The sequence below is a fragment of the Ascaphus truei genome, chromosome 20 (genome assembly GCF_040206685.1).
Source record: "Ascaphus truei isolate aAscTru1 chromosome 20, aAscTru1.hap1, whole genome shotgun sequence".
NCBI classification, from domain to species: domain Eukaryota; kingdom Metazoa; phylum Chordata; class Amphibia; order Anura; family Ascaphidae; genus Ascaphus; species Ascaphus truei.
The window spans coordinates 17,297,466-17,324,154 of NC_134502.1; the positions used below are offsets into that span (position 1 = coordinate 17,297,466).

General features: G+C 55.0%; 1 protein-coding gene across 13 annotated transcripts in view; it reads right to left on the reverse strand.

Annotated features, from left to right (window-relative positions):
* Positions 1–26,689, reverse strand: part of PRKACA (protein kinase cAMP-activated catalytic subunit alpha) — a 72,178-nt gene that overhangs the window by 24,750 nt on the left and 20,739 nt on the right. For 6 of the 13 annotated variants that reach the window (XM_075577343.1, XM_075577340.1, XM_075577345.1 and 3 more), the window contains one exon: positions 8,802–8,866. In XM_075577343.1, coding sequence (XP_075433458.1) covers positions 8,802–8,866 — 65 coding nt within the window. Of the gene's footprint in view, positions 1–8,801; positions 8,867–8,974; positions 9,142–17,321; positions 17,585–26,689 lie in introns of those variants that run through there. The other 7 variants (XM_075577347.1, XM_075577349.1, XM_075577348.1 and 4 more) reach the window with 3 other exon arrangements.

A 26,689-nucleotide genomic window follows, 5' to 3' on the forward strand; every position in this document is an offset into this window, starting at 1 on the left:
TTCATTTCTCTCGTCGAAAAATATTGGATTTTGCGCAGGTGTACTCGGTACTTGCAAGCGGCTGCTGCTGCTGCGACGAGAAACAATTGGCCAACCAAGGACGCGAGCGGTGACTTTAAAACAGCGTGGATACACTCGCGAAGAAATTGCAGCCCTCAAGGGCCACCGCCAGCAATACAAGGATATCCCCTGCTTCAGCACAGGTTGACCGAGCCACCTGTGCTGAAGCAGGGATATCACCAACAACCTGACCTGCGGGTCGCCCCCTTGAGGACGGGGAGTTGGCCGCCCCTGGAATGACTGGTGGAGGAGCAGTGGAAAGTGGCGTTTACAAGCTTGTGAAGACAGTGTTTACAAAACAGGAAGGAGAGGGGGGAAATAAAGGGCACAACTCCACGAGGTGACAGGAGGGAAACGCCACTGTCCCTGTGCCGAAAATAGGAGGCGATCATCAGACGACACCGAAGCTATTCTTCGCGCTGGTGGTACGACGAGCGACAACAGTTCGTCATCGTCAAACTAGGCCTGGGACATAGTTGTTTGCCGAGTGCGGAGGCGCGCTGAGGTGCTTTCCCTGGCCTTACACAGCGCTCCGTCCGTGGGCGTGTCGGGGGCGGGCCAGTGACGTCACGGAGCTGGTTCGCCCTCGTTGGGGCGAACGAGCTCACGTGACCGGCCCTGCGCTCCGGCAAGCGGGAAAATCTGAAGACTCGGTGAGACGCGCGCTTCCGCACGCGTGCGCGAGCCCCTGCTAAAGCCGCTCTCATTGCGGCTGCAGGGGCTCAGTGCCGAGCAGCAGCGCGGGTCAGCGCAGAAGCGCTGACCATGTCCGGGGCCCTATTTAACTGCGCCTTGAAAGGAAGGATTCAGACGAAGAAGCCGGATCTGCACCCGCAGCAACGAAAACAAGAGCGTCCTGTGGGCCGAGCAGCAGCTCAAGTTTACAGTACAAGATGGGGGGGGGGGAAACTCATACTGAGCGACGAAACAAAAATAGCAATCTTTGGGAGGGAGGATTAGCGGCATTTTTGATATTTCACTTTTCTTTTTTTTTTTACCCAATATAACTCATTTATTTCATGTGTGGTTACAAATCTATCACAGTTTCCCATTGCAAACCCTGTATAACCAGCCTCTCGCAGATGAGACTCAGCGGGTGGAAAAAGCTGTCTGTGAGTTGGGTTACTGGCTCTGCACTTCTGTAACCCAGGCTGTGCTGAAAAGCCGTGTACGGCTGAGATTATAGTGCTTGTGCGATATGAACCGTCCGATTCCCTATGAGGCCCCCCCACCCACACCGCGCGCCACCCACCCACACCGCGTGCCACCCACCCACACCGCGTGCCACCCACCCACACCGCATGCCACCCACACCGCGCGCCACCCACCCACACCGCACGCCACCCACACAGCGCGCCACTGATGCAAAACGTCACTGCGCGACAGTTTTAAAAAAAAGACAAACTATTGTGTCTTTTTGCGCGTGACCGCCGCGGTTCAACCAATGAGGGCGAACCAGCCTGGTGACGCGTCCGCCGTCGCCTCCCCAATCGCTGGATGCCGAGTTCCCCCATCGCTCTGGCAAGAGGCGCGTGCGACAGCCCCTCACTATAATCTTAGCCTTACGCGGCAGGCGTGATCTTTACAGGGCTCCGTGTTACAATGGATTTGGAGCAAAAGGTGACACTGTGTGCTCATTTGCATGTCATCTCCCAGAATCCCTGGGTGCAGTGGTATAATCCATGGCCAAATATCTATATCCAGTAGGCCAAGATACGAGCTGTGTTGCTGCTCCAAGATGTCGCCTCCAGTCGTCGCTGTCGCGATGCCCTTTGATACCCCCGGGGGCAGGGGGGGTATCTTGGCTTACTCGGCCGCTTAGCCATTTCTACTGCGCAAACATAGCGGTTTAAAATACATTTATCGATGTAGATATTGGGCCTTGGATTATACCATACATATACATATTAGACCTTTATAGAGCCGCCCTTTGTCACCATAGGCTATCACCTTACACTGTTTTAGGCTGCCTCTATAGTAAGGCTGAGGACCCGCTGTGCGCGTGCGGGCCAGCAGCCCCTTACCTCCAGTCTGGAGGTCCCCGCTGCCTCCTTCCGACGTGGCTGACTACGTGCAGTGGCGCGCCAGCCGGCCGGAGCTACAAGCTTCTGGTGATTAGAAGCGCCGACGCGTCACGTGGTGCGCGAGGCAGCCAATGAGGAGGGAAGGAGGGGAGCTGTCTGGAGCTACGGGAGGGAGGCGGCTTGGTGTGCCTGTGTGTAATCGTCTAGCCCCCCACGTCGTGCCCGCGCCCACCCGACCTGTTTTGGTCACGCCCCCCCCCCCCATGCCGAAACAAGCTCACTGTAGACCGCAGTGCAGTGACTTGCACGCGCCGCCGGCAAGCAAGGCGGCCGTGCGGTGCGTGCACAGCGCTAACCGAGATCTGCGGTCCTCCAGGGAGAGAGATTGCGACGGGGGGTGGGGGGCGTGGTGGGAGTTTTGCGGGGCGTGGCCATGACCTCACGCGACTGGTTCGCCCTCATTGGCTGAACCGCTCACGTCACGCGCCGATCGCTGAAGAAGTCAAAATCCTTTGACTTCCAGCGATCGCGTAACGCGTGACGTCAGCCATCGCGCCCTCTATGGGCACCCGCGCCGGGCTGCAAGCGCTTGCTACGGCGCTGCGTCCTACACTACACTGTGAACCCGTCCCTTTACCTCTGTAAGAGTAATTAGAATTATTACTGAAGTATTTAAACTTTATACTGGGGATGTGTGTTAAACAAGCAAAATCAAACAGGAAAGAAAATCCCTGCCTAGAAGAGCGCACACACACACACACACATACATATACACACACACACATATACACACACACACACATATACACACACACACACATATACACACACACACACACACACACACACACAGTGACAGGGTCAGACGCCAGCAGACAGTTACAGCGTGCTTTGTTCCCAGCGTGAGGGGGTTAACCTCTGCGGAGGGCTGAGAGAAAGCTATCAGCCTGGAGTCCCGCAAGTCCACCTGGGAAAGGTCTGTGCTGATTGCGTTACTATGCCTGTGAGGGGGAGGTTAACCCATGGAGCTCGGTTACACTATTTCGTGTTGGGCTGGGAACCAGCTGGGCTGGCCAGTATTGGCAGCCCGTGAAGTTGTTTTGTGTAAGTCTCCAGTGTAGTAGGTTTTATTTTTGTTACTTTGCCTTCAAAGGAACCGTGTACGCACAACTGTAATTTATTTTAATTCTGTGGACAAAATAAACCTCAGTTATTGACACTCCTGCTGCATGTTCCCCTTGTCCTGAATCAACACCTGTCGACACTCCTCCAGTGCCCCAAGCTCCTCGTCCAACTCACATTTACATAGCAGGCCCAGATTCCTTTGTGTGCTGGCTGGCTAAGTGCATTACCAGCACCGGCCCACACAAGGAGTCACACGAGCACATTACATATGCATGGGGAATAAATGGCCTTACAGGGCGATACCCAGGACCACACTGGACACCCATTTGGGCTGCAACAACATGGGATTTCAGCCTGTAACATAGGCATCCGTCTGGACAGGTAAGGGCCACTGCCGGGCTTACCCTTTAAACGTGCTTGGCCAGGTTGCCCTTACCGTCACAGTGCTGGTGACACAGACTTTGGTGGACTGGTATGATTGAGTGGCAACACGAACCATGTTTTCCGCACGTTCGTTCTGTAGAATGGGAAAATAAGTCTTGTGGACTCCTGGCGAGACATGACATTGGTCTCACGTCATCGAATTAAGCCATCCCACCTGCGTCCAGATTAGATCAGGGTACTTTTGTGTACATGGGAGCACACTACAATATGCTACTCCTCCAGCAGAGGTAGGCCTGTCCGGTCAGACCACCCAAACAACTGTGGCCGCCATCCTAAAATTACCGTACCCTCTAATCCTAGGCGGTCATTTGACAGGGTTTTGAAGCACTGGTTCAAGCTCCGTTGCCCCCAGAGTGAACCACTCTCCGACCCTGAAACCCAAGTCCACAAGTGGAAGGCCGCTTAATGTTTGTCCATTCGCCCATCCCGATTGGATCTCTGAGAAATGTAAAAAGTGTCAACGAAGAAGTGGACGAAGGGAGGACAAAGAAAGGCTCACGGATAGGCATCACTAAACTAATGTGACACAAGGACTGACGAGGATCTAGCTGTATCAGGTACAGGTGCTAATTGGGCTTGGCATCCAGAAGCACTGGTAGACCGGCAGGGAACACGGGAAAGGTAGTTTAGCAGACCTTGGCATCTCAGTCATTTTGAAAGGGAACCGGTCAATGGTCCACAGCAACGAGGTACTTTTAGCCACGTTCTTGAGGTTAATGGGGTCCATGGCAGAAGATGACGCAAAAGCCTCCTAGACAATACATCATTTCCGAGAAGGAAATAAGGACAGGGTGGTAAAGTGGCCCAAGAGCTGGAACAGGTACTACCGCGCAGCTCTCGTACAGGGGAAGTTTTAGACCTGTCTCAGGGGGGCAGAGAGAACCCACTAGGGAATCCCGAGGACGTATTTTGGGCCTAGGAGTGGGGTGTGCGCGCGAGTGGGGTGTGCGCGCGAGTGGTCCCACTCACATATTTTCCTTAAAATCTGGCGTACCAGAGAGACATTCTCTCTCTGATGGGAGCCGGGGGAAAGGTTTCTTCAGTGAAGTGTATCAGGTAACAGGTCTACAATGACAAACTTTTTCACGTGTAGCGCGCCGAGTCCATGCAGGGTGAGTGCGGCGCCCGACCGACCTAGTGGCTTCACCCTTGCCTCTAGCTTCAGTGATTTGTGCGCTTTAATAGAACGCAATGAGGGGGCGTGCCGTGGCTGTGACATCACAGAAGCTGGTTCGCCCTCATTGGGCGAACCAACTCCCGTGACCCGGCCGTCGCGCGAGAAAACAAATGTATTTGTTTCCTCGCACATCACGAACGCTGGCGCTTCTGGTCGCGGGCTCTCAGGACGGCCTCATAGAGGCACATCCTTTTGATCGCGCCGCGAGCGGTCGCAATAACCGTTGACGCGGCCTACATGCTGGAGCTCTGGCAGCCGAGCGAGCCTAGTCCTGGAACTTACGCCTATAGCTGTGACGTCGCAGGAAGTGACGAGGGCGGAAGGGAGCAGGCAGAGCCCGGAAAGAGACACTTACCTCCCCAATGCGCGCTCCACATGTGCAAAATGTGAGTCTGTTATTGTAAACCTGTTACTTTTAGAATACAATTGTCTCAGATATGACCTCACCATTGGAGTTTCTCTTCTCATCTCGTTCACTGGGATACAAAGCGGAAGAAACCTTTTCCCCTGGCTCCCAACAGAGAGACAATGTGTCTGATATTATTATTATAATAATAATAACAACATGTTCTTGTATAGCGCCGCTAGTTTTATGTAGCGCTTTACAGAGACATTTTGTAGGCACAGGTCCCTGCCCCGTGGAGCTTACAATCTATGTTTTTGGTGCCTGAGGCACAGGGAGATAAAGTGACTTGCCCAAGGTCACAAGGAGCCGACACCGGGAATTGAACTAGGTTCCACCTGCTTCAAACTCAGTGCCAGTCAGTGTCGTTACTCCCTGAGCTGCTCCCTCTGCCTGATATTAAAGGAAAATATGTAAGTGGGAACACACACACACACACACACACACACACACACACACACTGTATTTTTTGTTTATTTCACATACTCACGCGGTGACAAGCTGCGCCCTCCTTATTTGGAAGATTTTGTCAGTTGGCAGCCCTAAAACACCAACTAAGAGCCCCATTAACACCCATACCCGTTACTGAAGTCCCATTTGAACGTATCGCTGTGGAGTCGGTCGGTCCTTTGGAAGAATCCACTGTGGGACATCTACATATTCTAATAATACTTGATTATGGCACACAGTACCGAGGCTATTCCCCGGCACAATACTGCCTCCACAAACCGTAGTGAAAGAATTGGTCCAAGTCATTTCTCGAATCAGGATTGCTGGGGAAATTTTGAGAGACCAGGGAATCCCATTGGTTAGCTGGCTGTACTTCGTGAGAACCAATGGTTAGAATGGCTACCCCCTGACGATATGTCCCACGTGACACGAAACGCGTAGGAGTGCCAGTGCATGCTGGGCAGTGGCGTGACGACGCGATACGCCCAACAGCTTCCCACCAGTGCAGAAACTTTCACACGGAGATGCCGGTCTGGAGATTCCCCTCAGCTTTACCATCTACTATCCGGAGAGGGGTTTTTCTGCTCTGATTGCGGACGTCCCGCTCGTGGAGTTTACAAGCTTGGTGTGTTAGGATCCGCATGATCAGGTTTTATTGTAAGTTGTGTACTATTTAATTATCACTCCGAGACGAAGCGCCTGTGTGCGTGAAACATGGAGAGGAGGAGGCTGTGCTGCAGCCTGCTGTGTCCACTGTGTCTCCAATAAAGCTTTGATGTTCAATTTTGGACTGTGACGTCATTGGGCTGTTTTGCTGTTGCTCTGGATGCACCTCTCCCTTCCACTTTTTAATATATGCCTATATAAATTGATATTTTTTGCACTTTTTAGTGATCGTTTCTCTTCTTTTGTGCCCCCATTCTTTTGTTTGTGTGTTTGTGAGTGTTCTCCAGCCCCGCTGATCCCGGGGGACGGGGAGCAGCACTGAAGAGAGATTGCCATAGGAGATCTGTGACAGCCAGCGTGCACTTACCTTTCCACTTCACAGACCAGGGAATGCCTTTTGTTTCCAGACTCATGAAAGAGTAAGGTCAATTTTTAAAGCCTCACACAGAGGCTGAGAGAAGGCTGTCAGTCAGAGTACAGCCAGTGTCTCACACAGAGGCTGAGAGTACAGCCAGTGTCTCACACAGAGGCTGAGAGTACAGCCAGTGTCTCACACAGAGGCTGAGATAAGACTGTCAGTCTGAGAGTACAGCCAGTGTCTCACACAGAGGCTGAGAGTACAGCCAGTGTCTCACACAGAGGCTGAGAGTACAGCCAGTGTCTCACACAGAGGCTGAGAGTACAGCCAGTGTCTCACACAGAGGCTGAGATAAGACTGTCAGCCTGAGAGTACAGCCAGTGTCTCACACAGAGGCTGAGAGAAGGCTCAGTCTGAGAGTACAGCCAGTGTCTCACACAGAGGCTGAGAGAAGGCTGTCAGTCTGAGAGTACAGCCAGTGTCTCACGCAGAGGCTGAGAGAAGGCTCAGTCTGAGAGTACAGCCAGTGTCTCACACAGAGGCTGAGAGAAGGCTGTCAGTCTGAGAGTACAGCCAGTGTCTCACACAGAGGCTGAGAGAAGGCTCAGTCTGAGAGTACAGCCAATGTCTCACGCAGAGGTTGGGAGAAGGCTGTCAGTCTGAGATTACAGCCAGTGTCTCACACAGAGGCTGAGAGTACAGCCAGTGTCTCTGTAGAGGGAAGGGCTCAAGTACCCACGTCCTGGGATGAATGGAAGTCCTCCGGACTACCATTTGCCCCACCAGACTTGGAGAAGCCTAACCCAGCGGGTGGCATCTGAATAGCAAGGGACTAGGTGGAAAACTTGTGCATGTCCCATGGCAGATTCAGAAAACCCGCTTGCCCGGCTTCACAGGACCGGCGTCGCTCTTTTTGGCTGGTAAGAAGGTTCCCACGCTGTGATTGGATGTAGTATTTTGTGAATGCACTCCAAAGTACTACAAGAAAGCTCCCAGCAAATCACCCGGCAGATTCTCAAGCGCCAAAGCGTACGGCGGGGTTTTTGAACGCGGAAAAAGATGCTCTTGCGGAAATAGCAAGGCACCGGCTTCAGAAAAACCTACCCGGAATATTTTCTAAGTCCCGCTTTTTGCGCCCAAGTTCTCAGAAACGAAACGTAGCGGTCACGGCTGGGATTGCAAGCCGATTTCCGTTCCAGGACGTTTGGAGCTAAGTCCCGGTCAAGCAAAAGCCAAGTCCTCCCGAGAGAAGGGAGCGGTGGCGTCTGGAACTTCATGCCGATTTGGGGTCCAGGACATTTCCAGCTAAGTCCCGGTCAAAGAAAGACTCTTGTTTAACGTGTCAATTAGCTAGGAAAGTCTAGTTTTTTTACTCCAGTTCCCAAGTAAGTGTGTCTCTTCTTATGTAGTTTGTGTATCATTGTGTGTATGCCTTTTACAATGTATTTTACTTTACCTGGTTTGCTCAATGTATGATCCTGGAACAAAAGGTGTCAATGTCTGGTCTCCTGTGACAGTCCCCTCCCACCGCAGGCTGACACAGCTTAGGCTGCGGCCCCAGGCCTCCCGGATGCACGCCCGCCTGGCCGCGCGTGCAGCAACTACAGCCGCGATCGGCGGTCTGTTGGGGAGCTCTCGGGGAGTGCAAGGGAGGGGCGCAGCCATGACAGGGCATATCTGCCCTGCCATTGGCTGCGTGCCGCCACGTGACCGCGTCGCGGCACGTGAAGACAAAGTTCTGGTCTTCCCTGCCAGCGTACGCGTCACAGCGCTTTGCGCCCCCCCACACACCCACAGAGTCACTGGGGCCTGCCCCATAGAAGGCTGTGCTGTGACTACCGGGGACTCAGCCTTAGCTGGTCACGGATGGCAGTTAGTGGAGTTATTTTGTTTACTTAGCCTCCTTAATGGAGTAGGTTTTATTTTTGTTACATTGCCTTAAAGGGACAGTGTAACCGCAAGTGTTTATTTTAAGTCTGGGCAAAATAAACCACAGTGAATTGCACTTCTGCTGCAAACTGTATGTTTCACTCACTGATCCCCAATCATCCTGACACACACACACACACACGCACACACACACGCACACCTTACCTGTGCTGGATTCTCCCATTTCTTCAGAAAATCTTCCTTTGCTTTGGCCAGAAATTCTTTCACTACAACGAGAGGGAGAGAGAGAAAAGGGGAGATCAGGACTTGGGAGTCACATGCTCATCCGCAGAGCTGACACTCTAATGGGCGACTGACCCCCCACAGCGAAGCAATACCTGCCAGGCTCATTATCCACAGGCGCTGAGCCCTAGGTGTGCCGGGTTCTGTGTCCGCACACCCCGGGCCGGAGTAGTCCTGGAGGCTCCCGAGCCGCCTATCCATACACACACAGCTGTACAGTCCTAGCGGTTCTGGGTTGTATACCATTGCACCCAGAGCCTGTCCAGTCCTAGCGGTGCCATCGCAGTGTAATGGAGACTTTGCCCTCAGCAGCAAAATTAAATCAACTCGTGTGACCCCCCCACCCCCTCTACACAGAGACAGAGTCCCCTCCCCTCAACACACAATGACAGAGCAAAAGGGACATCGGTCGGTCCCACGCTCCACAGGGTGACAGTGACATGGACAGCAGGGACCTCCCGCTCCCCTGCAGGGTGATAGACAGCAGGGACCTCCCGCTCCCCTGCAGGGTGATAGACAGCAGGGACCTCCCGCTCCCCTGCAGGGTGATAGACAGCAGGGACCTCCCGCTCCCCTGCAGGGTGATAGACAGCAGGGACCTCCCGCTCCCCTGCAGGGTGATAGACAGCAGGGACCTCCCGCTCCCCTGCAGGGTGATAGACAGCAGGGACCTCCCGCTCCCCTGCAGGGTGATAGACAGCAGGGACCTCCCGCTCCCCTGCAGGGTGATAGACAGCAGGGACCCATGTCCGTTGAAGGGTGAATTCCCTCTTTAGGGTGGCACACACGGTGACAGACCGAAGGAACCAAGAAGTCAGACCCGTCGGCCCCCCCAGCAGAGTGACACAGACATCAGGGACCCATGACCCTTGAATGGTGTGTCCCCCCTGCAGGGTGACACAGTGACAGCAGGGACCTATATCCCACAAATGGTGTATCCCCCCTGCAGGGTGACACAGTGACAGCAGGGACCTATATCCCATGAATGGTGTATCCCCCCTGCAGGGTGACACAGTGACAGCAGGGACCTATATCCCATGAATGGTGTGTCCCCCCTGCAGGGTGACACAGTGACAGCAGGGACCTATAGCCCATGAATGGTGTATCCCCCCTGCAGGGTGACACAGTGACAGCAGGGACCTATATCCCACAAATGGTGTATCCCCCCTGCAGGGTGACACAGTGACAGCAGGGACCTATATCCCACAAATGGTGTATCCCCCCTGCAGGGTGACACAGTGACAGCAGGGACCTATATCCCATTAATGGTGTCCCCCCCTGCAGGGTGACACAGTGACAGCAGGGACCTATATCCCATTAATGGTGTATCCCCCCCTGCAGGGTGACACAGTGACAGCAGGGACCTATATCCCATTAATGGTGTCCCCCCCTGCAGGGTGACACAGTGACAGCAGGGACCTACATCCCATTAATGGTGTCCCCCCCTGCAGGGTGACACAGTGACAGCAGGGACCTATATCCCATTAATGGTGACCCCCCCTGCAGGGTGACACAGTGACAGCAGGGACCTATATCCCATGAATGGTGTCCCCCCCTGCAGGGTGACACAGTGACAGCAGGGACCTATATCCCATGAATGGTGTCCCCCCCCCTGCAGGGTGACACAGTGACAGCAGGGACCTATATCCCATTAATGGTGTATCCCCCCTGCAGGGTGACACAGTGACAGCAGGGACCTATATCCCATTAATGGTGTCCCCCCCTGCAGGGTGACACAGTGACAGCAGGGACCTATATCCCATGAATGGTGTCCCCCCCCTGCAGGGTGACACAGTGACAGCAGGGACCTATATCCCATGAATGGTGTCCCCCCCCTGCAGGGTGACACAGTGACAGCAGGGACCTATATCCCATTAATGGTGTGTCCCCCCTGCAGGGTGACACAGTGACAGCAGGGACCTATATCCCATGAATGGTGTCCCCCCCCTGCAGGGTGACACAGTGACAGCAGGGACCTATATCCCATGAATGGTGTCCCCCCCCTGCAGGGTGACACAGTGACAGCAGGGACCTATATCCCATGAATGGTGTCCCCCCCTGCAGGGTGACACAGTGACAGCAGGGACCTATATCCCATGAATGGTGTACCCCCCCTGCAGGGTGACACAGTGACAGCAGGGACCTATATCCCATTAATGGTGTCCCCCCCTGCAGGGTGACACAGTGACAGCAGGGACCTATATCCCATTAATGGTGTATCCCCCCTGCAGGGTGACACAGTGACAGCAGGGACCTATATCCCATGAATGGTGTATCCCCCCCTGCAGGGTGACACAGTGACAGCAGGGACCTATATCCCATTAATGGTGTATCCCCCCCTGCAGGGTGACACAGTGACAGCAGGGACCTATATCCCATTAATGGTGTATCCCCCCTGCAGGGTGACACAGTGACAGCAGGGACCTATATCCCATGAATGGTGTGTGTCCCCTGCAGGGTGACACAGTGACAGCAGGGACCTATATCCCATTAATGGTGTATCCCCCCTGCAGGGTGACACAGTGACAGCAGGGACCTATATCCCATGAATGGTGTCCCCCCCCTGCAGGGTGACACAGTGACAGCAGGGACCTATATCCCATTAATGGTGTATCCCCCCTGCAGGGTGACACAGTGACAGCAGGGACCTATATCCCATGAATGGTGTCCCCCCCCTGCAGGGTGACACAGTGACAGCAGGGACCTATATCCCATTAATGGTGTATCCCCCCTGCAGGGTGACACAGTGACAGCAGGGACCTATATCCCATGAATGGTGTCCCCCCCCTGCAGGGTGACACAGTGACAGCAGGGACCTATATCCCATTAATGGTGTCCCCCCCCTGCAGGGTGACACAGTGACAGCAGGGACCTATATCCCATTAATGGTGTCCCCCCCTGCAGGGTGACACAGTGACAGCAGGGACCTATATCCCATTAATGGTGTATTCCCCCTGCAGGGTGACACAGTGACAGCAGGGACCTATATCCCATGAATGGTGTATTCCCCCTGCAGGGTGACACAGTGACAGCAGGGACCTATATCCCATGAATGGTGTCCCCCCCCTGCAGGGTGACACAGTGACAGTAGGGACCTATATCCCATTAATGGTGTCCCCCCCCTGCAGGGTGACACAGTGACAGCAGGGACCTATATCCCATTAATGGTGTCCCCCCCCTGCAGGGTGACACAGTGACAGCAAGGACCTATATCCCATTAATGGTGTCCCCCCCCCCCTGCAGGGTGACACAGTGACAGCAAGGACCTATATCCCATTAATGGTGTCCCCCCCCCTGCAGGGTAACACAGTGACAGCAGGGACCTATATCCCATTAATGGTGTCCCCCCCTGCAGGGTGACACAGTGACAGCAGGGACCTATATCCCATTAATGGTGTATCCCCCCTGCAGGGTGACACAGTGACAGCAGGGACCTATATCCCATGAATGGTGTCCCCCCCCTGCAGGGTGACACAGTGACAGCAGGGACCTATATCCCATTAATGGTGCATTCCCCCTGCAGGGTGACACAGTGACAGCAGGGACCTATATCCCATTAATGGTGTACCCCCCCTGCAGGGTGACACAGTGACAGCAGGGACCTATATCCCATGAATGGTGTATCCCCCCTGCAGGGTGACACAGTGACAGCAAGGACCTATATCCCATTAATGGTGTCCCCCCCCCTGCAGGGTAACACAGTGACAGCAGGGACCTATATCCCATTAATGGTGTCCCCCCCTGCAGGGTGACACAGTGACAGCAGGGACCTATATCCCATGAATGGTGTATCCCCCCTGCAGGGTGACACAGTGACAGCAGGGACCTATATCCCATTAATGGTGTATCTCCCCTGCAGGGTGACACAGTGACAGCAGGGACCTATATCCCATGAATGGTGTATCCCCCCTGCAGGGTGACACAGTGACAGCAGGGACCTATATCCCACAAATGGTGTATCCCCCCTGCAGGGTGACACAGTGACGGCAGGGACCTATATCCCACAAATGGTGTATCCCCCCTGCAGGGTGACACAGTGACAGCAGGGACCTATATCCCATGAATGGTGTATCCCCCCTGCAGGGTGACACAGTGACAGCAGGGACCTATATCCCACGAATGGTGTATCCCCCCTGCAGGGTGACACAGTGACAGCAGGGACCTATATCCCATGAATGGTGTGTGTCCCCTGCAGGGTGACACAGTGACAGCAGGGACCTATATCCCATTAATGGTGTCCCCCCCTGCAGGGTGACACAGTGACAGCAGGGACCTATATCCCATTAATGGTGTATCCCCCCTGCAGGGTGACACAGTGACAGCAGGGACCTATATCCCACGAATGGTGTATCCCCCCTGCAGGGTGACACAGTGGCAGCAGGGACATAGGAGTCAGCCCCTCTCCCCGCAGGTCACAGAGCAGTGAGAGATCGCTGTGCTCGCACAGCCGCAGGGATGAATAGCAAGGTATTGCAGCGCTGCCAAGTCACACCACGCTTGAGCAATGTCCCCCTCCCACCCATTACATAACCTTGACCACGCCTCGTGCCCACAAGCCCCAAACCTTGGCAGCGCCCGAACAAACCGGTTCAGCTGGGCACGTGTGCTAGAGGGCGACACTTGTGAGCTTAGTGGGCTTGGATTCCCCTCTCTCCGTATGTCCTAGGGCTCAGGAAGTGTGTCCCGCTCTCGCAGGGTAACACAGCGAGAAGGGAGCCATCTCCCACATGTCTGTCCCTCCCCCCCGCAGGGTGATACAGTGACAGACAGGAGGGAGCTATGGGACATGGAGTCTGTCCCTCACCCCGCAGGGTGACACAGTGACAGACAGGAGGGAGCTATGGGACATGGAGTCTGTCCCTCCCCCCGCAGGGTGACACAGTGACACAGACAGAAGGGAGCTATGGGAGATGGAGTCTGTCCCTCCCTCCGCCGGGTGACACAGTGACACAGACAGGAGGGAGCTATGGGACATGGAGTCTGTCCCTCCCCCCGCAGGGTGACACAGTGACACAGACAGGAGGGAGCTATGGGACATGGAGTCTGTCCCTCCCACCGCAGGGTGACACAGTGACACAGACAGGAGGGAGCTATGGGACATGGAGTCTGTCCCTCCCACCGCAGGGTGACACAGTGACAAAGACAGGAGCGGGCAATGGGACATGGAGTCTGTCCCTCCCAACGCAGGGTGACACAGACAGGAGGGAGCTATGGGACATGGGGTCTGTCCCTCCCACCGCAGGGTGACACAGTGACACAGACAGGAGGGAGCTATGGGACATGGAGTCTGTCCCTCCCAACGCAGGGTGACACAGACAGGAGGGCGCTATGGGACATGGGGTCTGTCCCTCCCACCGCAGGGTGATACAGTGACAGACAGGAGGGAGCTATGGGACATGGAGTCTGTCCCTCCCCCCGCAGGGTGACACAGTGACACAGACAGAAGGGAGCTATGGGAGATGGAGTCTGTCCCTCCCTCCGCCGGGTGACACAGTGACACAGACAGGAGGGAGCTATGGGACATGGAGTCTGTCCCTCCCCCCGCAGGGTGACACAGTGACACAGACAGGAGGGAGCTATGGGACATGGAGTCTGTCCCTCCCACCGCAGGGTGACACAGTGACACAGACAGGAGGGAGCTATGGGACATGGAGTCTGTCCCTCCCACCGCAGGGTGACACAGTGACAAAGACAGGAGCGGGCAATGGGACATGGAGTCTGTCCCTCCCAACGCAGGGTGACACAGACAGGAGGGAGCTATGGGACATGGGGTCTGTCCCTCCCACCGCAGGGTGACACAGTGACACAGACAGGAGGGAGCTATGGGACATGGGGTCTGTCCCTCCCCCCGCAGGTTGACACAGTGACACAGACAGGACGGAGCTATGGGACATGGAGTCTGTCCCTCCCAACGCAGGGTGACACAGACAGGAGGGCGCTATGGGACATGGGGTCTGTCCCTCCCACCGCAGGGTGATACAGTGACAGACAGGAGGGAGCTATGGGACATGGAGTCTGTCCCTCACACCGCAGGGTGATACAGTGACAGACAGGAGGGAGCTATGGGACATGGAGTCTGTCCCTCCCCCCGCAGGGTGACACAGTGACACAGACAGAAGGGAGCTATGGGACATGGAGTCTGTCCCTCCCCCCGCAGGGTGACACAGACAGGAGGGAGCTATGGGACATGGAGTCTGTCCCTCCCACCGCAGGGTGACACAGTGACACAGACAGGAGGGAGCTATGGGACATGGAGTCTGTCCCTCCCACCGCAGGGTGACACAGTGACAAAGACAGAGCGGGCAATGGGACATGGAGTCTGTCCCTCCCAACGCAGGGTGACAGACAGGAGGGAGCTATGGGACATGGGGTCTGTCCCTCCCACCGCAGGGTGACACAGTGACACAGACAGGAGGGAGCTATGGGACATGGAGTCTGTCCCTCCCAACGCAGGGTGACACAGACAGGAGGGCGCTATGGGACATGGGGTCTGTCCCTCCACCGCAGGGTGACAGTGACACAGACAGGAGGGAGCTATGGGACATGGGGTCTGTCCCTCCCCCCGCAGGGTGACACAGTGACACAGACAGGAGGGAGCTATGGGACATGGAGTCTGTCCCTCCCCCCGCAGGGTGACACAGTGACAGATATCATGCAGAGCAGTAGAACAGACTGATAAGACCACAGGAAAATCAGGAAGTTGGTGACATAGAGATTACGCTGCAGAGCATCGCAGAGTAGGAAGCTTTCTGCGGAGGGGACAGGGCCACATAGGATGGGGACCCCATCCCCCCTCCCCTACACAGCACTGTGACCAGAGTTATTTAGAGACACTCTTAACTGTGCATTGAGAGGGTGTGATAAGGGAGGCATGCAGAGCGTCGCGTATCTGTGCGTGCCAGAGCGCTGCAGAGCATAGCGTAACCCCGGAGACCTGCAGAGCGTCGCGTATCTGTGCGTGCCAGAGGTCTGCAGAGCATAGCGTAACCCTAAGAGACCTGCAGAGCGTCGCGTATCTGTGCGTGCCAGAGTTCTGCAGAGCATAGCGTAACCCTAAGAGACCTGCAGAGCGTCGCGTGTGTGCGTGCCAGAGCTCTGCAGAGCATAGCGTAACCCTAAGAGACCTGCAAAGCGTCGCGTATCTGTGCGTGCCAGAGTTCTGCAGAGCATAGCGTAACCCTAAGAGACCTGCAGAGCGTCGCGTATCTGTGCGTGCCAGAGTTCTGCAGAGCATAGCGTAACCCTAAGAGACCTGCAGAGCGTCGCGTATCTGTGCGTGCTAGAGTTCTGCAGAGCATAGCGTAACCCTAAGAGACCTGCAGAGCGTCGCGTATCTGTGCGTGCCAGAGTTCTGCAGAGCATAGCGTAACCCTAAGAGACCTGCAGAGCGTCGCGTATCTGTGCGTGCTAGAGCTCTGCAGAGCATAGCGTAACCCTAAGAGACCTGCAGAGCGTCGCGTATCTGTGCGTGCCAGAGTTCTGCAGAGCATAGCGTAACCCTAAGAGACCTGCAGAGCGTTGCGTATCTGTGCGTGCCAGAGCTCTGCAGAGCATAGCGTAACCCTAAGAGACCTGCAGAGCGTCGCGTATCTGTGCGTGCCAGAGCTCTGCAGAGCATAGCGTAACCCTAAGGGACCTGCAGAGCGTGTGTGCGTGCCAGAGCTCTGCAGAGCATAGCGTAACCCCGGAGATCTGCAGAGCGTCGCGTATCTGTGCGTGCCAGGAGCGCTGCAGAGCATAACCCTAAGAGACCTGCAGAGCGTCGCGTACCTGTGCGTGCCAGAGCGCTGCAGAGCATAGCGTAACCCTAAGAGACCTGCAGAGCGTCGCGTGTCTGTGCGTGCCAGCAGAGCTCTGCAGAGCATAGCGTAACTCCGGAGACCTGAAGAGCATCGCGTACCAGAAGAGCATAGCATAACACTAAGATTTGCAGAGCATCGCGTAACGGTGGCCGTGCCAGAGCATCGCATAACCCCAGAGACCTGCAGAGCATCGCGTACCTATGCGTGCCAGCAGAGCATAGCATAACACTAAGATTTGCAGAGCATCGCGTAACGGTGGCCGTGCCAGAGCATCGCATAACCCCAGAGACCTGCAGAGCATCGCGTACCTATGCGTGCAAGCAGAGCATAGCATAACACTAAGATTTGCAGAGCATCGCGTAACGTGTCCGTGCCAGAGCATCGCATAACCCCGGAGACCTGCAGAGTAATAGTTAGCCAGAGCTCCGCAGAGTATCATGAAATCCTAGGAGCTAGACCTGCAGAGCATCACGGATCCCCCGTAATGCCAAACACCTGCAGAGCATTGCAACGTTACCCCCTCCTCTGCTACAGACCTGCAGAGCATTGCAACGTTACCCCCTCCTCTGCTACAGACCTGCAGAGCATTGCGCCCCGAGTCTCAGGTGCCAGCCCCCTCTCCCCCCGCGCATGCACTCACTCTCCTGGTCCCAGCGGAGGAGGCCTTCGGACAGGCGGGTCTCCTGGGGTGCGGGGGCGGGAGGCGGCTCTCTCCCCGGGGCCGGGCTGCGGGGCCCCCGGCTGAAGACACGCGAGGCAAAACTCTCCAACTTTTGCAGGGCAGACATCCCGGGGGCCACAACTCAGAGAGGACTACGCTCCAACCCCCCCTTCCACCAGAGAGAGGGGAGGAAATGTTCAGAGAGAGGGGGAAAGAAGGTTCATACTTAGAGGGGGGGGTAGAGAGAGGGGGAGTGAGGGGGGAGAAGAAGAGAGAGAGAGGAGGGGGGGGGGCAAGAGAGAGGAGGGGGGGGCAAGAGAGAGGAGGGGGGGGGCAAGAGAGGAGGAGGGGGGGAAGAGAGAGGAGGGGGGGGAAGAGAGAGGAGGGGGGGGGGAAGAGAGAGGAGGGGGGGGGAAGAGAGAGGAGGGGGGGGAAGAGAGAGGAGGGGGGGAAGAGAGAGGAGGGGGGGAAGAGAGAGGAGGGGGGGAAGAGAGAGGAGGGGGGGAAGAGAGAGGAGGGGGGGGAAGAGAGGAGGGGGGGGAGAGAGAGGAGGGGGGAAGAGAGAGGAGGGGGGGGAAGAGAGAGGAGGGGGGGAAGAGAGAGGAGGGGGGGGAAGAGAGAGGAGGGGGGGAAAAGAGAGAGGAGGGGGGGAAAAGAGAGAGGAGGGGGGGAAAAGAGAGAGGAGGGGGGGAAAAGAGAGAGGAGGGGGGGGAAAGAGAGAGGAGGGGGGGGAAAGAGAGAGGAGGGGGGGGAAAGAGAGAGGAGGGGGGGGAAAGAGAGAGGAGGGGGGGGGAAAGAGAGGAGGGGGGGAAAGAGAGAGGAGGCGGGAAGAGAGAGGAGGGGGGGGAAAGAGAGAGGAAGAGGAGAGGGGGGAAAGAGAGAGGAGGGGGGGAAAGAGAGAGGAGGGGGGAAAGAGAGAGGAGGGGGGGGAAAGAGAGAGGAGGGGGGGGAAAGAGAGAGGAGGGGGGGGAAAGAGAGAGGAGGGGGGGGAAAGAGAGAGGAGGGGGGGAAAGAGAGAGGAGGGGGGGAAAGAGAGAGGAGGGGGGGGGAAAGAGAGAGGAGGGGGGAAAGAGAGAGGAGGGGGGAAGAGAGAGGAGGGGGGAAGAGAGAGGAGGGGGGAAGAGAGAGGAGGGAGAGAGAGGAGGGGGGAAGAGGAGGGGGAGAGAGAGGAGGGGGGAAGAGAGAGGAGGGGGGAAGAGAGAGGAGGGGGGAAGAGAGAGGAGGGGGGAAGAGAGAGGAGGGGGGAAGAGAGAGGAGGGGGGAAGAGAGAGGAGGGGGGAAGAGAGAAGAGGGGGGAAGAGAGAGGAGGGGGGAAGAGAGAGGAGGGGGGAAAGAGGGGATGGGTAAGACCGATTAAAAAGAGAAAAAGGAAAGTGGGAGGAAAGGGGAAAGGAAAACTCGAAGAGCCTGGAGGAAGAGAGAGCGTGCGAGACTGAGGTAGAGAGAGCGTGCGAGAGACACTGGCAACAGCAGGGAGAGTGGAGGCAACTGAGCAACTTCAGACAAGACACAACAGAGAGACTGAGTGACGGGTGCCACAGCGACAGAGCTGTGTGCGAGATCCGAGAGTCAGAAAGCGCTCACCCCGTTATCAGCTAACTACAGGTCTCACTCTGTGCCGGGAGAGAAGGGGGGGGCGGGGGGGGGAATGAGAGTGTTGATAATAACAGAGGGGTGGAGCGCAGGCATGTGAGAGGGGGAGACAGCGGTGAGAGGGAGAGCAAGGTGAGGGGCGGGGGAGAGAAAGAGAGAGAAGGGGAGAGAAGAGAGAAAGAGAGAGGGGGAGAAGAAAAGGGGAGAAGAAAAGGGGAGAGAAGAGAGAAAGAGGGGGAGGGAAAGATTGGGGAGGGAGAGAGAGAAGGGGGAAGGAGAGAGAGAGAGGGGGCAGAGGGAGAGAGAGAGAGGGGGGAGGTAGAGAGAGGGGGGGAGGTAGAGAGAGAGGGGGGGAGGTAGAGAGAGAGGGGGGGAGGTAGAGAGAGAGAGGGGGTAGAGGTAGAGAGAGAGAGGGGGTAGAGAGAGAGAGAGGGGGGAGGTAGAGAGAGAGGGGGGGAGGTAGAGAGAGAGGGGGGGAGGTAGAGAGAGAGAGAGAGAGGGGGGAGGTAGAGAGAGAGGGGGGAGATAGTGAGGGGGGTAGAGGGAGAGAGAGGGGGGTAGGAAGAGAGAGAAGGGGTAGGAAGAGAGAGAAGGGGGAGGCGAAGGAGGAGGGAGGCAAGGCGAGAGAGGAGAGAGGGGGGGAGGCAAGGCGAGAGAGGAGAGAGGGGGGAGGCGAGAAGGGGGGGAGAGAAGAGGCGAGAAGGGGGGAGAGAAGAGGCGAGAAGGGGGGGAGAGAAGAGGCGAGAAGGGGGGTGGGAGAAGAGGCAAGGGGGGTGGGAGAAGAGGCAAGGGCGGTGGAGAAGAGGCAAGAAGAGGCAAGAGGTGGGTGAGTGGGGAGGACAATAGACTAAAGAGGGTAGACATGGGAGAGCCCAGTATGAATGCATTGTGTGTCCGAGACTCCATCTGTGTGCGTCTCAGAGAGAGAGAGAGTGCATGGAGTTGCCCCCCGGTGAGAGACCCGGCTCACTGGAGCACACCTGCCCAGCACAGAGATGTCCCGAGGTCAGCGCTGCTGCAGAGACTGCAAGTGGCCACCAAGTGGCTGCCCTCCCATCTCACTGACCGAGCGCTCTCTGCAAACGGGCGCGCCCCGCAGAGCGCGACACCAATAATAACGCACGCGTCAGACCCAGAGACAACCCAGCCTCCGGGGAACGAGGGCCATTGGCGCCTTCCATATCTGGGAGTTGAAAGCGCAGAACAAAAAAAAAAAAAAAGAACAGGACAAGAGAAGATCAGCCGAGACCAAACGGTTACTACCGGTGCCAAGAAACGAAGCGAGAATCGAATCCGCAGAGCTGCGCCAGATAATCCGCAAACGTATAACTCAGGAGGTAAGAACGTGCAACTGGGATATGGCGAGGGGGACTGCTAAAGCGTACAGAGGACAAAGCAGCGACCTGTGGTTGGGACGAAGCAAATCATTGCGCTCAAACACAAGACAATGGATCAACAACAAGACGGGGCACCTATCGGAAAGACGGGCGAGGACTTCTACGTGAAACTGTACGTGAATGCAGATAGCACAGGGCGTAATCCAGCAGCAGAGCAAGAACTATACGTTATATAAACGTGGGTGTAATAAAAAAAAATGAAATATATACATACCACACACACACACATCTATATACTGTACAGGCATACCCCGCATTAACGTACGCAATGGGACCGGAGCGTGTATGTAAAGTGAAAATGTACTTAAAGTGAAGCACTCCCCTTTTCCCACTTATCGATGCATGTACTGTACTGCAATCGTTATATACGTGCATAACTGATGTAAATAACGCATGTGTAACAGGCTCTATAGCCTCCCCGCTTGCGTACAGCTTCGGTACAGGTAGGGAGCCGGTATTGCTGTTCAGGACGTGCTGACAGGCGCATGCGTGAGCTGCTGTTTTCGCCTACTGTGCGATATGTACTTACTCGCGAGTGTACTTAAAGTGAGTGTCCTTAAACCGGGGTATGTATGTATATATATATATATATATATATTTCTTTTTAGAATTTGTTGAGCCCTGCACATATATTCCAAGGGTAAACAGCGCAATCCCTCCGGTTCACTCGAAATCATCCAGGTAATTCTGGCATCAGAGTTAGGCCTTCAAATCACTACATGTGCTCCCCGGCCGTAAAGGATGCACACAGCGTGATGACGTAATGTCGTAAGGTACGTCCCTGACGCGTTTCGTCGCAACAAATGCAACTTTATCAAAGTGGAGAGCCCACAGTATATACAGTGCTTTACAAAAGGTGTGTGTGCACTCACACACCTTTTGTAAAGCACTATATATACTGTGGGCTCTCCATTCATTTTTATTCACACTGATACACATACACACTCTTTCATTACTTGCTTTCAGGAACCTTTTGACACCTCCAGCCATAAAACACATCCACACTGGGGGAAGGACCAGCACAGATAACATCCCAAGAGACACTGTTTAAGTATACCTTTTGCTTGCTTCATTCATTGTAACATCGCCGGAAGAAGAGATCAGTGTATCTCGAAAGCTCGCACAAATAAAAGCATTTCGTTAGCCACAGAACGGTATCATCTATTTATTTTTTGATATATATATATATATATATATATATAGTCAGATAAGGCAGTTGGCACTCCAATAGGTGCTGTTAAGCCACAGGTGCACGTCCCATATAGAGAATGTAGTTATACGTTACCGTTCCAAGGATTGGTAAACAAGAGACAGCACTCAATGTTGAAGATCAAAGTGTATTAGTGACAGCAAAAATACATCCAGAAACCCAACGTTTCGGTCCTACAAAATGGGACCTTCCTCAGGGGGATATATATATATATATATATATATATATATATATATATATATATATATATATATATATATATATATATATATAGTGTGTGTGTTATAAATGAGAAGCGTCCCCATGTCTATTTATTTACAAAAAGGTTTACCAGGAAGTAATACATTGAGAGTTACCTCTCGTTCCCAAGTATGTCCTGGGCACAGAGTTATGAAGACAAATACATGGTTACATTCAGCGAGCAGGGTTATACATTATATACACCTGACGACACAGAGACACACACCCCAGTTCACAGAAAGTCCAAACACATTTTGCATAAATACTGGGTGTTGAGACTGATTCCAGTACAATGATGATAATAATACAGTAGGTGGTTAGCCGTTGTGGGTGGGTTGGTGCAGCTGCTTAAACGATTTCTCCTCTTTACAAAAAGAGACGTTCAACAAACAGCCCGACGTCTTGTAGTCGAGGGGGTTCCCCACCTTTTGCACGTTGTGCCCCCCTAATTAATCCATCTCATCGCCGACTCGCCAGACCATCGCAAATAACCCCGTGTGACTGCTCCCAGGCATTATCGTGTCCTGAGCTCGTGGGGGGGGAACACACGCTTAATAAAGGCCCCAAACTGCCCCTCAGTGCGTGCAGGCAGCATGGGGGAGGGGGAATAGCTGTGCATAACTGCGGGAGCTTCCAAAGCCACGCCCCAGAATGCCTTGCTGCTGTGGGTGCAAAGCATTGTGGGGAATTGCTTTGGAAGCTCCCGCAGTAATCGAGTCTTTGATAAAGTGTCGCCGAGGCAGGAAACGCGTCGGAGGACTATCACGTTTGTATGCGGTTTGGCTACATGCCGAATAAATAACTTATTTGAACCCGCCTCCAGCCCGGCTTTTGTTAGCGGTACTCAACCCTGCCTTCTTTTTTTTTTCTATGCACGAACTCTTGGGATTGATGCACGCGATTGGAACGGACAAATCATTCTATCGAGCGTACAACTTACTGAACCCTATGCCAGCTATATTCTTTGTACGAGTAACCAGTTTGGATTTGTCAGCTTCATCACGTTCCCCGGAACAGGAGGAGGAGGAGCATCGTGAACCAAAGGTATGCGGATATGCTCTACACCGGTTTGAAAGTTACTACCAACATCCTCCACCTTCATGTATTAGGCTTCATGTGAATACAGGACTGAGCCCCACAACACTGGGCTACTTGCTATACGTACAGCTTGCGTAAGGTCCGTTCCGTCTTACAAACCTAGTTTGCGTGATATGCATATGCTTGGACTAGTTTCAGGACATTAGATTTCGGTTGCCGCCCAGCGGCATCCGGAATAATCGTAGCCGTAAGGTGCTGTTTGGGACCTTCCTAGGCGCGCAGTGCTCACCCGGGCTCAGGAACCCACCACAATCCCGGACATCACCGTCACATTATTTTTGGCCAACCCCTCAGACATTCACGGACCCCCTGTGGGGAATCACTGCTGTAGTACATTATTTAATCGTTAAATAAATCAGATGATAATGCCATTGATAAAAGGCCCAACTGCACAGTGCGTAGTCCCTCCTCCTGGATACCAGGTGCCGAAGCGCCCGATGCGATCCGCATCTTTTGGTCAGGGCCCTTCCTGGTGCGACTACGGATCTCATCGTGGGACAAGACTATATCCCACGCGTTTCACACCCGGTAGCGTTCCGCTTGTGGTCCTCCCTTACCCAATTGTAGATTGGCAGTGGCGAGGAAAACTTTCTAACGCTGGAGCATGGGTTAGGCAATCTCCAGTCCTCAAGGGCCACCGACGGGCAAGGTTTCAGGATATCCCTGCTTCAGCACAAGTCACTGACAGCCACCTGTGCTGAAGCAGGGATATCGTGAAAACCTGCCCTGTTGGTGACCTTTGAGGACTGGAGTTGGCCACCCCTCCTTGGAAGATCATGGAAATGCACCGGGTCCGGTTATACCAAACAGCCCAGAATAACCTTTTTTAAAGAATAGTTGTCTAAAGATGCGTTTAGCCCCTACGGTTCTTAAATATAAACCTACCACAAATTGGTTAACTGAAAAGGCTTTAAGATGTTTTCTATGTGGTCCTTAAATACAAAGATGCTTTACAGTACATGCAAGTTCTTGGAAGTAAGAGACGGCAAACATTTTAAGCACAGAGGAAGCCTACAAAAGTAAATAAAAGCGTTTATCCATCGCACAATGTGTGGTTTAAATCAGAAAATGCCCTCGCCACACACAACGCGGGCTGGACAGAGAGACTAGAGAAATCTCGTTTTCAAATCGAACACAAAAACACGCAACGTTCAAAATGCTTTATTGCGGCCCGGATTCTGGAAACATTTCTCGGAAGTCCGTAAGAAAAGGACATTCGAGGGCTGGGACTCCGTGCGAGAGAATTTGTAGAAATAGAGGGTGCCGGGCTTACACGAGGCCTCAATTATACCAGAAACTGCACAGCGATGCGGTGACGGCATCGTAGCTACATGATCACACGCAGAAGCGATTTGTAGCACTACTGCAGGGAGACACGGCCAGATACACACACACACACACACACACACACACACACTATGTATATAAGCGATTTGTAGCACTACTGCAGGGAGACATGGCCAGATCCAGACACACACACACACACACACTATGTATATATGCGATTTGTAGCACTACTGCAGGGAGACATGGCCAGATCCAGACACACACACACACACACACACACTATAAGCGATTTGTAGCACTACTGCAGGGAGACACGGCCAGATACACACACACACACAATGTATATAAGCGATTTGTAGCACTACTGCAGGGAGACACGGCCAGATACACACACACACACACACACACACACACACACACACACACACACACACACACACACACACACACACACACACACACCAGAACGCCCTCCTACTGTCCCTGTATGTTCTTCCTACCAACCAATTAGATTGTAAGCTCTTTGGAGCAGGGACTCCTTTTCCTAAATGTTACTTTTATGTCTGAAGCACTTCTTCCCTTTGTGTTATTTATATCTTATTATTTATTTGATTGTAACTATTACTGCTGTGAAGCGCTATGTACATTAATGGCGCTATACAAATAAAGACATACAGTACATACATATACACACAATGTATATGTATATAAGCGATTTGTAGCACTACTGCAGGGAGACATGGCCAGATCCAGACACACACACACACACACACACACACACACACACACACACACACACACACACACACACACACACACACACACACACACACACACACACACACACACACACACACACACACACACACACACACACTATATAAGCGATTTGTAGCACTACTGCAGGGAGACATGGCCAGACACACACACACACACACACACACACTATATAAGCGATTTGTAGCACTGCATGGCAACACACGCAGAAGCGATTTGTAGCACTACTGCAGGGAGACACGGCCAGATCCAGACACACACACACACACACACACACACACACACACACAGTATATAAGCGATTTGTAGCACTACTGCAGGGAGACATGGGGGTGTCTTTATGCCTATACATGGGTGTGTGATTGGTTTGTTTAAGATGCACTGTGATTGGCCAGAGGCAAATCATGTGATGCGGCCGTCGCTTGTGAAAAAACAAAATCTCAAATCTCTTCACGAGACAGAAGCGTTGCAGCTCGTCGCTGCGCTACTGTCGCGGTTGGTGTGCGCGCTTTCATTGCATTTTATTGTTTTGAAGCTGCGTGCCATTTCTGGTATAATCACGGCCTGAGAGAACCAAGCTGCAGCTAACGTCCTCGGAGGGGGCCTCGCGCTAACGGAGGGGGGACTCGCGCCAACGGAGGGGGACTCGCGCCAACGGAGGGGGACTCGCGCCAACGGAGGGGGACTCGCGCCAACGGAGGGGGACTCGCGCCAACGGAGGGGGACTCGCGCCAACGGAGGGGGACTCGCGCCAACGGAGGGGGACTCGCGCCAACGGAGGGGGACTCGCGCCAACGGAGGGGGACTCGCGCCAACGGAGGGGGACTCGCGCCAACGGAGGGGGACTCGCGCCAACGGAGGGGGACTCGCGCCAACGGAGGGGGACTCGCGCCAACGGAGGGGGACTCGCGCCAACGGAGGGGGACTCGCGCCAACGGAGGGGGACTCGCGCCAACGGAGGGGGACTCGCGCCAACGGAGGGGGACTCGCGCCAACGGAGGGGGACTCGCGCCAACGGAGGGGGACTCGCGCCAACGGAGGGGGACTCGCGCCAACGGAGGGGGACTCGCGCCAACGGAGGGGGACTCGCGCCAACGGAGGGGGACTCGCGCCAACGGAGGGGGACTCGCGCCAACGGAGGGGGACTCGCGCCAACGGAGGGGGACTCGCGCCAACGGAGGGGGACTCGCGCCAACGGAGGGGGACTCGCGCCAACGGAGGGGGACTCGCGCCAACGGAGGGGGACTCGCGCCAACGGAGGGGGACTCGCGCCAACGGAGGGGGACTCGCGCCAACGGAGGGGGACTCGCGCCAACGGAGGGGGACTCGCGCCAACGGAGGGGGACTCGCGCCAACGGAGGGGGACTCGCGCCAACGGAGGGGGACTCGCGCCAACGGAGGGGGACTCGCGCCAACGGAGGGGGACTCGCGCCAACGGAGGGGGACTCGCGCCAACGGAGGGGGACTCGCGCCAACGGAGGGGGACTCGCGCCAACGGAGGGGGACTCGCGCCAACGGAGGGGGACTCGCGCCAACGGAGGGGGACTCGCGCCAACGGAGGGGGACTCGCGCCAACGGAGGGGGACTCGCGCCAACGGAGGGGGACTCGCGCCAACGGAGGGGGACTCGCGCCAACGGAGGGGGACTCGCGCCAACGGAGGGGGACTCGCGCCAACGGAGGGGGACTCGCGCCAACGGAGGGGGACTCGCGCCAACGGAGGGGGACTCGCGCCAACGGAGGGGGA